This window comes from Schistocerca nitens, chromosome 5, assembly GCF_023898315.1.
Source record: "Schistocerca nitens isolate TAMUIC-IGC-003100 chromosome 5, iqSchNite1.1, whole genome shotgun sequence".
NCBI classification, from domain to species: domain Eukaryota; kingdom Metazoa; phylum Arthropoda; class Insecta; order Orthoptera; family Acrididae; genus Schistocerca; species Schistocerca nitens.
Genome location: NC_064618.1, coordinates 487,991,822 through 488,004,445, shown reverse-complemented (window position 1 = coordinate 488,004,445; position 12,624 = coordinate 487,991,822). Strand labels below are relative to the sequence as shown.

General features: G+C 50.2%; 1 protein-coding gene across 1 annotated transcript in view; it reads right to left on the bottom strand.

Annotated features, from left to right (window-relative positions):
- LOC126260547 (protein nervous wreck) overlaps positions 1 to 12,624 on the bottom strand; it is a 778,787-nt gene that overhangs the window by 120,900 nt on the left and 645,263 nt on the right. The window contains exon 13 of the mRNA XM_049957881.1: positions 9,780 to 9,886. Within this exon, the coding sequence (XP_049813838.1) occupies positions 9,780 to 9,886 (107 nt within the window). The remainder of the gene's footprint in view (positions 1 to 9,779; positions 9,887 to 12,624) is intronic.

The following is a 12,624-nucleotide window of genomic DNA, read 5'->3' as shown; positions in this document are numbered from 1 at the left end:
AACCGCAAGGCTTGTGTTAAGGCTGTTGTTTCGCTATATATATTTTGAGACGGGAATAGAAGTTTTGCATATCTCTCTGGTGCTTATAACAATTTATCTAAACTATTGCGCGTCACCTTAAAGATTATTGCTGTCACTTTCCTGTCGCCCAGTCTCTTGCTTATGTTGGTATGCCGTTATCGTGTGCCTAAAGTATACATGTTCCAGAAAACTAACTGCCTTGTGTTGAGAGGTATACTGTGAAGCTGGTTTATGTTGTAGTGAAAGCGGACGTCGGTAATCACGCCGGTCGTTAAGAGATTTTCAGCATATGTGAAATGTTTGACGTAAAGTGTGCTGTGATTTCGACAGATCAAATTGCTGTCCAGCCAGTCTGTAAAATTTGTTATTATTGTACTGAATGATTTTTGTATTTTATTAACAGAAGTGAACAGACTTTAGCTAATGTTGTTTTGTAATTTTGTGCAATGTTTTGTGCTTCTTGGTTTGAAATTTGCGTAGGCACACTACTGTATCATTTGAGGAAATTGTTTTAAAATAGTTGAGAAATTATGAGAGTGTTGGCAAGAAATTCGTTCTTAGAGATATTGGCCAGTACCTGTGAATCGCACTGTTGCAGTGATGTTAAGAAGTTCCTGGCTAATATTTTGCAAGTAACAATTTTCTATTTGAAGACTATACAGGTGTGTTAATTTTGCAGCGATATTTGTTTTTGAAATGAATAAAGTATCTGATATGCATGTTAAATGAAATGGATCCAATGACTAAACCTTTGGTTACAATTCTATCCTAAAGTTGCAATCAGCCACAGAAATTTAGGTAGGGTGCTTAAATTAACTAATGGCACAGAAGGTATGTTTCATGGCTGAACGATTCTACAAGTCTGACCGAACATGTCAGTCCTCTCGGGCACTAATTATGTTGCGCCGTTTAGATTTTTCACGGCTTTAATTATGACTCTCCTGAAGCCATCCATTCCATATTGGCACGACAGTCGTGGTATCGCGAACCAACGCGGACAACAGTATCGCGGAAGGATAAACTGCAGTCTCGTTAGGCAACAGACTATCCATCATTGAACTGCGAAGCATGCTGGTAGACTTTCCTCGCAATTCTACACATGGTCTCAAAGACAAGCAAACAACATTCAAAACTGCTTTATGAATGAGAAACCACCTAGTAATTTTTCCTTACATACAAAGTGTTGATGACTTTACTCCTACCCACTTCGAGTGTTTGTGCTAAAATGCTGATCATTTGTATATGTGTAGTACAATTGTTGGCAATTGAATGTGCTGCCTTCATGGTGTTACAATTCTACTAGCAAGCAATGCACTTTTTCCAATCTTAGATAGGCTCATTCATCATTCATACGAAAATAATAATAATAATAATAATAACAATAGTTCATGCTCACCATGAAGTGTTCACATTGTTGTGGCTGGGATGTATGTTACATTTGGGCATTGCGAGCGGTCACCATCCATTTGCTGTGGGGTTAAGACTGAAAACTGAGGTGGCTATGTGTGTCCTGTGGTAAGGACACATGTATTGACGTCTCCCTATCTGCGTCTTTTGGAGATTATTTATTGTAACAAAAGCTATGTTTTTCTGTCTATATCGAAGTTGTTCACTTCAGGTGTAGTGAAAAGCTGGTTACGCTTTGCTTCAGCTCGATAATGGTCTACTGATCGAAACCGGTAGCACTGAGCATAAAAATAAACAGCTGTTGTTCATATTCAATGAAGTTTCATATATGAGGGAATGTTCAGAGAAAGGGAAATCTCAAATAATCAGAACTGAAGTTTAGTTATTATGTATTTTTTGTCTTTGGACATAATCAGCTATATAGAAAGTTCGTGGGTGGTGCAGGGGAATTGCACAAAAACATTCAAGTCCCGCGAGAGGTGTAGTACTGCCAGAGCTAACTGCGGACCGAAGTTTTACGTCTCTGCTTGGGAACTGACCATTACACTTTCGGTAAACATTAAAAAAAATTAAAAAAAAGAGATTTTATACGTTGGTGAGCCGTGGTAAAAAATTTGCTGTTTTGAAGAGCGCGCCGCAGCGCGTTGTGTGAAGCAGTCGCCCTCCGTTTCTGGCGGTGGCGTCGCTGTGGTAAGCGCAGCTTAGGTGTCTCCCTCTGGTGGGAAAGCGGAAAGGTTGCCTGTTCACGTGCATTTAAGGAGCGCTATGAGCTCGGTAGGGGCAGAGGGTTGGATCCCCTCATTCGAAGGCGCCAGATTCCAAGGCCTGGGCTACTCTCTGGTTGGAATCTCCGCTTTCGACGATTGTGTTCGTCTGTCTGTCTGTCTGTCTGTCCGTCTGTTCGCCGCCGCCTGCTGTCCGTCCGTCCGTCTGTTCGCCGCCGCCTGCTGTCCGTCCGTCCGTCTGTTCGCCGCCGCCGCCGCCGCCGCCGCCGCCACCGCCGCCGCCGGTGCTCGCCGCCGCCGGTGCTCGCCGCCGCCGCCGTCGCCGTCCGCCCTGGTCGTCCGACCGTCTGCGTCTTCGCCTGTTCGCAGTTTGTGTCATTTCCTTTTCGTGCTGTGCGTTTTTTCCTCCTGTCGTCATGTCCGCCCCCACCACCACCGTCACTACTACCACCACCGCCATCGTCTATACATCCCCTTCCGCCGCCTCCACCACTATAACTTGGTGTGCCCCGTCCCACCCCCCTCCTTCCATCCCACCTCTCCTCACTCTCCCTTCACCCTCTATCTTTGTCGCCCCCTCTCCCGCTTCTTCCTCTCGCTCCTCTCGTTCCGATCCTTTCCCCCCACTCCCCCAGCCTGTCACTGCAGCTCCGGCTCGAGTGGTGGCCCGTCGGGCCACTATCCACGCCCAGCTCTCCCCGTCACCTTCGCCATCACCGCCGCCACTGCCACCGTCATCGTCATCGTCGCCGTCGCCTTCGCCTTCACCGTCACCGTCACCATCTCCGGCGCCGACTCCGGCCCAGGGACCTGCCCCTCCCCGCCATATTCCAGTTATTCCCATCCCCCACACCTCCTCCGCCGCCGTCAAGCGCCCCAGTGGCACTCCTGTCTCGTCTGCTCCAAAAAAGGCTCCGCCTCGTCCCCCTTCCCCCACCCCTGATGCCATGGATGTCTCCCCGCCCGTCCCTGCCCCCTCCTCCTCCTCCTCTACCCCCTCCTCCTACCGCTACCTCCTCTCCCGTCCGGATCCCTCCCTCCTTGAAGCCCGGAACCTCACCCTCTTCCTTCGCCAGAATTGTCCTGGTGCCCCCATCTCCCTCCTCACTCCTCGCTGTGATTCGGTACTCATCTCCTCCCCCAGCCCTACCCTCCACACGGACCTCCTTTCCCGCATCCCAATCACCCGCTTTGGCCCTCTTGCCTCTCTCACCCCTGCTCCCTCGCCACCTCCCTCCCGCCAACCCCAACCTCCATGTCGCCCGCCGACCCTCACCGCCGTGATCACTTGGCTCAGTCCAGTGATCACGGAGGAGGAGGTGTTGGCGGAGCTTCAGGCCCCTCCCCATCTGGAGGTGCGTGCGGTTCGCCGGATCCATAACGCTGCCGGCCCCACCCGCCTTATGCGCGTTTTTTCTGAGCACGCCCCCTCCATAGACCATCTCCTGAAGGAGGGTGCCCTCCTTTTTCACCAGCGTTATAAGGTTGACCCCTCCCGTTCCCCTCCTCAATCCCTGCGCTGCCAGAGGTGTCTGCGCTATAACGCGCACCCCACAGCTGAGTGCCACGAGGCCCCCACCTGCCCGCATTGTAGGCAAGCGCACTTCCTCAGGCAGTGCCCTAACCTCCAATCCCCTCCTTCCTGCAATACCTGCAATCTCCCCCATCCCACCTACTCCCAACAGTGTATAGCCCGACCCCCTCCGACCGCTCCTGAACTCACCGTCCCTGTCCGTCCACTGGACGCCCCCACCCCTCCTGGCAATTCCCTTCGTCCCACCCCCACCGCTGAGGACATCATCAGGTTCATCACCATCGTCCTTCAAAATGTTCATCCCTTTCAGCGCCCCCACACCCTCCAGCAGATCTCCCTTGCCGCCCGTTCCATCTTCCAACTCAAGATGTACGCCACCTACTCCAACAACCAGGCCCATTTCACCTTCTCCCGTCTTGACACCCTCGTCTAAATCCCTGTCATGGCGCGACAGCAACGTATCCTTTTCAACAATATCCGCTCCCTCTCCGCCAACAAGAACCTCTTCCTGCACACCCTTGCCACCCACCGTGTGGATGCCTTCCTACTCAATGAAACCTTCCTCCAACCCCACCACTCCATCCACACCTCACCCTATCTCCTCCACCGCTCCGATAACCCCCTCCCAATTGCGCGTGGCGGAGTTGCCATTGGTCACCACCGCCAGATCCCCGTTCGGCTCCAACCTCTCCTTCCTGGCCCCACCGAACACCTGATCCTTAGTCTCTTCTTCCCCGGCCTTACCGTTACCTGCGCCACCATCTATGTCCGCCCTAACGCCCCTATTCCCTTCGACTTCCTCTCCCACATTGACCGTACCTTCTCCTCCTATGTGATCGCCGCCGACCTCAACATCCATAGTCGTTCCGCCGCCCAGTTACGGCGGTGGCATCGGTTCCTCTCCACCCTTCAAGGCGACCTCATCCCCATCCCCCAGCATACCCGTCCCGAATCCAACTCCACTCCTGATGTTATCCTCTCCTCCCCCAACCTCCTTGGCCGCATCACGGTGGATGTCCTGGAGCCCATTGGTAGCGACCATCTGCCTGTCCTCCTCACCATTTCAGACGGTCGTCGCCCTCGCCCCGACCCTCGTACTGACCCTCCCCCTAAGTATGTCCACGACTATTCCCGTGCCGACTGGAATGCCTACCGGGATACCCTCTCCACCCAGGTCGATAGCCACCCTTTCACCTACCACCACCCCAATGATATCACCCATGCTGCCTCCTTTCTCCAGCAGACCTTGTCTGAGGCTGTGGAGGCCCACGTCCCTACTGTCGCCATCCACCCCCACCGTCCTACCTTACCCCCACAGGCCGTCCTCCTCCTCCGTGAATCCCGCCGTCTCTACCGTGCCTTCCTCCACATGCGTGACCCAGACACACTACGACGCCACCGGCAACTCCAACGACACATTCGCAATTTGCTCGCGGCTAAGAAACGCCGGGACTGGCGACAGACATGCACCCGGTTAAATGCTTCCCTACCAATCAACTCGTCCAAGTTCTGGTCAGCCTTCTGTCGCCTTACCGGAACTAAACCCTCCCCCTACTATCCTCTCCTCCATGATGATCACCCCTTCCCTGACACCCTTAGTAAGGCCAACCACTTTGCCTCCTACCTCTCCGATGTATTTTCCATCCCCGATGATCCCCAGTTCGATTACTCCCTCTTCCCGGATATCCGCGATCGAACTGACACCTCTGTCCCTCCCCTCGCTCCTGGTTTCCAGTACTTGGACAACATTACACACACGGAACTCAATGCCCCTATCACTACACAGGATCTCATTGCTACACTCCGCACGAAACGCAACACCGCTCCTGGTCACGATCGTGTCACCTACCGTCACCTTCGTGAAGCTCCTGTCTCTTTCCTCTCCACCCTGGCCAGGCTCTACAATGTAGTCCTGTCCACCGGTTACTACCCCGACCTGTGGAAAACCTCCCGTATCCTCATGATCCTTAAACCCGGCAAACCGCCGTCCGCCGTCTCCTCCTACCGCCCCATCAGCCTTACCTCGGTCTTCAGCAAGGTCCTGGAATCTATCCTCACCCGCCGCATCCACCAGCATCTCTGCCAGCACCGCCTCCTTCCCGTCACCCAGTGTGGCTTTCGGCCGTCCTTCTCTTCCGACGACCTTCTCCTTCACCTCACTCATCTCCTTTCCGAACAGCTTAATTCCCGTCGCTCCGCAATCTTCCTCTTCCTGGACCTCGAACGTGCCTATGACTGTGTATGGCATTCCGGCCTCCTCTTCAAGCTCCAAACCTTCGCCCTTCCCATTAACTACGTCCGTCTGATTGGCTCCTTTCTCTCCCGCCGTCCTTCCTATGTCACCGTCCATAACTCAGATTCCTACACCTTTTTCCCCTCTGCCAGTGTGCCCCAAGGCTCCGTCCTCTCCCCCCTTCTGTACCTTTTGTACACGGCGGACATGCCACCGCCGTCAGCCCCCGTCCACCTTCTCCAGTTTGCCGATGACATCGCCTTCCTTGCCCTTGCCCCCACCCTACAGCGCTCCCAACACCTTCTCCAATCCCATCTTGACCGGTTCACCGCTTGGTGCAACCAGTGGTTGCTCAAGGTCAATCCCTCCAAAACCCAGGCGATCATTGTAGGCAAAACCACCCCTTCCTTCCGCCTCCTTGATTTCTACATCACCATCTATGGCCGTCCCATCGCCCTCACTCCCACCCTTAAGTACCTTGGCGTCACCCTCGACCGTCGCCTCTCCTGGACTCCCCACCTCCGGACAATCCAAGCCAAGGCACGCTCCCGACTCCGTCTCCTCAAGCTCCTCTCCGGCCGTATGTGGGGTCTGGACCCCTCCACCATCCTCCACACCTATAAATCCCTCATCCGCCCTATCCTTTGTTCTGCCCATCAGGCTTGGATCTCCGCCCCCCCTTCCTTTTATACATCCCTCCAAATCCTTGAACGCCATGCTCTCCGCCTCGCCTATCGCATCCGTCTCCCCTCCCCTACGCGGATCCTGTACGATCTCATCCCCTTCCCCCACCTCCTCCTTTTCCTTGAAAGGATACGGATCCTGTACACCTCCCGCAAACTCGATCCTCCTCACCCGCTCGTCTCCCCAATCCTCTCCCACCCCCGCCCGCTGTCGCGCCTGTATGCCCACGTCCCACCTGGTCTCCATCTCTCCACCCTCCTTACCCTCTCCCAAGGTGGCTTCCGCCAGATCCCCCTCCCTGATGATGTCCTCCTCCCCTCCATCTACCCCTCCTATCAACTTTGACCCTGCCCCACCCCCCACTTCCGGTGTCCTTTCCTTTAGGCACCCTCCCTCCCTCCCTGCTCTTCCCTTCCCTTCCCTTCTGTTTCCTTTTCCCCCGTCCCCTCCCTCCACCCCTCTTCCCCCCGGGCTTCCCCTCCCCTTCCTCCCTCCCCCTTTCTCCCCTGCCCGTGGCATCTCTGCTCTCCCCTCTCCCTCTCCCGCTCCCCTTCCTCCTCCACCTCTCTTGGCAGGTCCCCGGACTCGCACACGCATAGTGAACATTCGCGCGCCGGAGATCGTCGCCATCAGTGTCTAGTGTGTGTGCTTCGTTTTGTGTTTCGTGCAGTTCCAACTCAACTGTTCACATGTGCCGTCGCCGTTCTCCGTGTTTTGTGCGCCGTGTCAACAAGTGTTAGTGTTTTTATCGTCCAACGTGAACGTCTTCTTGTTTATTGTTTTTTGTATCTCCATTTTTTTGCCCGCCGTTTTTTTGTATTGACTGTCTCACCTCTATGTCATGTTCTTGTTCCACTTAAGGCTGAAGAGCAGCGTACTATGCTGCTGCCAGCCCGCCTGTATAGGTGATAAAAATTACAATAAAGGAAAAAAAAACTCGGTAGGGGAGAGTCGGTCAGTCGAGACGAGTCTAGTCAGTTGGTCAGCCGGCTCGGTGTGGGGCAGTCAGTGTCTGTCTATCGTCGGAGTGCGAGTGTTTCCAAGTCAGAAAATAAGAGTGTTGCCACTCCGCCAGTAACAGAACTCAGCTAGTGGTCGCCCGGTCAGGGCTGAGTTCCTGCATCTGAGTCTGCGCGTTAGGCCGCCAGACTGCTCGAGTTTCTCGGGCAACGGTCATTGGCGGTTGGATTGGTCGGTTGGTTGGTCGCGCACTGAGACACGAGATGACTTGTCCGCCTTGAGCGTCGGCGCATGTGAGGTCCCCACGTGAGTCCAGTGGGCAGCGCCGTATAGAAAGGGGTATTGGCTTCGCGGTTGATACGAGAGCAACGTGAGTGAAACCACGATATCGGGCTGGCCGGTGCGAGCTGCGACCCCGTGAGACGGGAGGTCGGCGCGCCTTCCTGCGTCCGTTGAAGCGGCTGGCAGCGGAAGGTTCGGGAGGCCTTTGGGGGTGTTGCACCAGGTGTTCGCCAGCAGTCGCAGTTTATTAGAAGTTAAGTGATTGGAGATATGTTGTTTCATTTACTTGTTAAATTCTACTTATTTTCTTGGTGAGGTCACCAGCCGCTTTGTTTTGGGTTCGTCCCACTATTCTTCTCCGTTTGCCCACCCGCAGGAAGGTGGTTATTGTGAATTGGGTGGTTTGTTTTTCCTTGTGGAATTGGGGAGATTTAGAGCAATCTGCGGTTCGGGTTGTTTAGTAACACTCCCCCCCCCCCCCCCCCCTCCCTGTCAATCTGCCATACGTTAAAAGCTGCCTCCTTCTTGTTTGTCGGATTCGGTGTTAACGAATTAAGGTAAGGGCCGAATTCCTGAAATATGTTTTTATCTTGTCTATTATCTTGCGAGGCGGTATATGTGTAATGTAGAGCATGTTTTACACTTTATGTAAGTCTGAATTTCATGGGTTTTATTTAAATAGTCATTATTATAAAGTTGCCACCCTTCCACCGCAATAGCCCTTTTAAAAAAAATTGCAGTTTTGGTGGAAAATAAGTTCTTAGTGTGAGTGTTTGTACCATTTCCATCCCTCTAACGGGGTGCATAGTTAATGTGTTTGTATGAGTTGTTAAAAATTTTAGTTTAAAGTAATCTGGTGTGTTGCAGATTTTCACCAGTGTAGTTTTCAGAGGTTGTTGTGAGCGGTCGTGACTACGGCCGTGTTGAAAGGGAGTGGAAGCTTCTCAGCCCGAAGACTCCTACTGTAACACACACACACACACACACACACACACACACACACACACACACACACACACACAAAAGATCTGAGTCTGAGTAATTGTAACTTCATATTTCGAGGATGCTTTCCTGCTTATAATTTTAAAACTGTTTTCAAAAAGCTTTTAGGAATAAAATTCACATTTGTTAAATTGTAACTTCATATTTCTAGTGTGCTTTTCTGCTTAAAATTTTAAAAACTGTTTTGCAAAAGCTTTTAGGAATAAAATTCACATTTGCTAAATTGTAACTTGATATTTCGAGGGTGCTTTTCTGCTTATAAATTTTAAATATGTTTTTGAAAAGGCTTGTAATAATAAAATTTCCATTGGTTGAAATTTAATTTGTACCATCTACTTCCACGCTGACATATTGTGTTAATGCTCTTGATGAATCGCTAGTAAATAAAGCAAATTCTTTAAGAAAAGATTTTGAAACTAAATTTTCAAGGTTCAGTTAGGATCTCTCTTTTTCACCTAAAGGTGTAGGAAATATGAACAACTGCCGTCTGTTAGACGTTTGATCGGGGCGGTGCTGAGTGTTGTTACTTCATCTTTTCCCGAGTGAGAACACCCTACTTGAAAGGCTTTGCTCAGTGTTCATAAGCCTAGAAGACAGCTAGGTTATGAGTTCGCATAAGTGCACGTCAGCAGCCATGTGCTTACAGAGATCCTGATAACAACTGTTTCGCTGAAACTCTACGTCAGCAATAGAGCTCCATTGTTTAAGTTAACAGCCGGGCAGCCAGGGTGATGCGACTGTGGTCGGTGCGAACAACACAACGCCGGGTTGCGTTTCTACAGTTTGTTCATCCGTATCAGTTCGCGCTTCCTTGTTTCGCCTCTGAGTTTCTCGCACATAAACATTGGCGGCTGTGGTAACAGGTCACGGGAACGCAGTTTTTCGGAGTGCATGTGATTCATGAAAAAACAGCGTGCAGTTTCAGACTCACCCCTTGTCCCGAGCCGCCGTCCGTCCGCATGGAGAGCGAGCTGGCGGAGCGGGGCATGTCCTGCACGCTCAGGCTGTCCGCCTCCTGCAGCCACTCGTCCACGTTCACTGCCAAACAAAGACATAAACACCTGTTACTCTCTCCCTCTGCAACACAAAAAGAATTCTGAAGCATTTCATCCTCACTCTAAAAGCTATAGCTAGCCGTCCTATCACGGGACGTGAAAACGAAGATGGGCAAGGAGCTGGTGACGTCACAGAGTGGAATTCCAAGTTCTACTATGCTTCGAAGCGTCAAATAAAGAATCTCGCATGTTAGATTTTTGACTCCTGGAGAGGAAAGTGGCCAATGAGATGCGACATCGTTTTACGTCATAATCAGAATGTTGGAGCCTCGTATCCTATGGCATTAAACATCGCATTTGGAGCGTTTTTTTCTCATAGAGTGCGTGGTACTAGTGTAAGATGTTTCAAAGTGCCAGCAAATAGAGGACCTCTCGAAAATGTGTCGTTGTAGCTACGATTTGATGTAATAAAATTACAGGAAATAATACATCCGTAGGTGTTGTTGTTGTTGTTGTTGTGGTCTTCAGTCCTGAGAATGGTTTGATGCAGCTCTCCATGCTACTCTATCCTGTGCAAGCTTCTTCATCTCCCAGTACCTACTGCAGCCTACATCATTCTGAATCTGCTTAGTGTATTCATCTCTTGGTCTCCCTCTACGATTTTTACCCTCCACACTGCCCTCCAGTACTAAATTGGTGATCCTTTGACGCCTCAGAACATGTCCTACCATCAGATCCCTTCTAGTCAAAGTTGTGCCACAAACTCCTCCCCAGTTCTATTCAATACCTCGTCATTAGTTATGTGATCTACACATCTAATCTTCAGCATTCTTCCGTAGCACCACATTTCGAAACCTTCTATTCTCTTCTTGTCTAAACTATTTATCGTCCATGTTTCACTTCCATACATGGCTACACTCCATACAAATACTTTCAGAAACGGCTTCCTGACACTTAAGTCTATACTCGATGTTAATAAATTTCTCTTCTTCAGAAACGCTTTCCTTGCCATTGAAAGTCTACATTTTATATCCTCTCTGCTTCGACCATCATCAGTTATTTTGCTCCCAAAATAGCAAAACTCCTTTACTACTTTAAGTGTCTCATTTCGTAATCTAATTCCCTCAGCGTCACCCGACTTAGTTAGACTACATTCCATTATCCTCGTTTTGCTTTTGTTGATGTTCATCTTATACTCTCCTTTCAAGACACTGTCCATTCCGTTCAACAGCTCTTGCAATTCCTTTGCTGTCTATGACAGAATTACAATGTCATCGGCGAACCTCAAAGTATTTATTTCTTCTCCATGGATTTTAATGCCTATTCAGAACTATTCTTTTGTTTGCTTTACTGCTTGCTCAATATACAGATTGAATAGCATCGGGGCGAGGCTACAACCCTGTCTCACTCCCTTCCCAATCACTGCTTCCCTTTAATGTCCCTCGATCGGTAGTAAAATATATATACAGGGTGGTCCATTGATAGTGACCGGGCCAAATATCTTACGAAATAAGCATCAAACGAAATAGCTACAAAGAACGAAACTCGTCTACCATGAAGGGGGAAACCAGATGGCGCTATGGTTGTCCCCTAGATGGTGCTGCCATTGGTCAAACGGATATCAACTGCGTTTTTTTTTAAATAGGAACCCCCATTTTTATTACATATTCGTGTAATACGTAAAGAAATATGAATGTTTTAGTTGGACCACTTTTTTTCCTTCGTGATAGATGGCGCTGTAATAGTCACAAACGTGTAAGTACGTGGTATCACGTAGCATTCCGCCAGCGTGGATGGTACTTGCTTCGTGATACATTACCCGTGTTAAAATGGACCGTTTACCAACTGCGGAAAAGGTCGATATCGTGCTGATGTATGGCTATTGTGATCAAAATGCCCAACGGGCGTGTGCTATGTATGCTGCTCGGTATCCTGGACGACATCATCCAAGTGTCCGGGCCGTTCGCCGAATAGGTACGTTATTTAAGGAAACAAGAAGTGTTCAGCCACATGTAAAACGTCAACCACGACCTGCAACAAATGATGATGCCAAAGTAGGTGTTTTAGCTGCTGTCGCAGATAATCCGCACATCAGTAGCAGACAAATTGCGCGAGAATCGGGAATGCCAAAAACGTCGGTGTTGTGAATGCTATATCAACATCGATTGCACCCGTACCATATTTCTATGCACCAGGAATTGCATGGCAACGACTTTGAACGTCGTGTACAGTTCTACCACTGGGCACAAGAGAAATTACGGGACGATGACAGATTTTTTGCACGCGTTCTACTTAGCGACGGAGCGTCATTGTGCACTATTGGGCAACGGAAAATCCACGATGGCTGCGACAAGTGGAACATCAGCGACCTTGGCGGGTTAATGTATGGAACGGCATTATGGGAGGAAGGATAATTGGCCCCCATTTTATCGATGGCAATCTAAATGGTGCAATGTATGCTGATTTCCTACGTAATGTTCTTCCGATGTTACTACAAGATATTTCACTGCATGACAGAATGGCGATGTACTTCCAAGATGATGGATGTGCGGGACATAGCTCGCGTGCGGTTGAAGCGGTATTGAATAGCATATTTCATGACAGGTGGACTGGTCTTCGAAGCACCATACCATGGCCCGCACGTTCACCGGATTTGACGTCCCCGGATGTCTTTCTGTGGCGAAAGTTGAAAGATATTTGCTATCGCGATCCACCGACAACGTCTGACAACATGCGTCAGCGCATTGTTAATGCATGTGCGAACATTACGGAAGGCGAAAC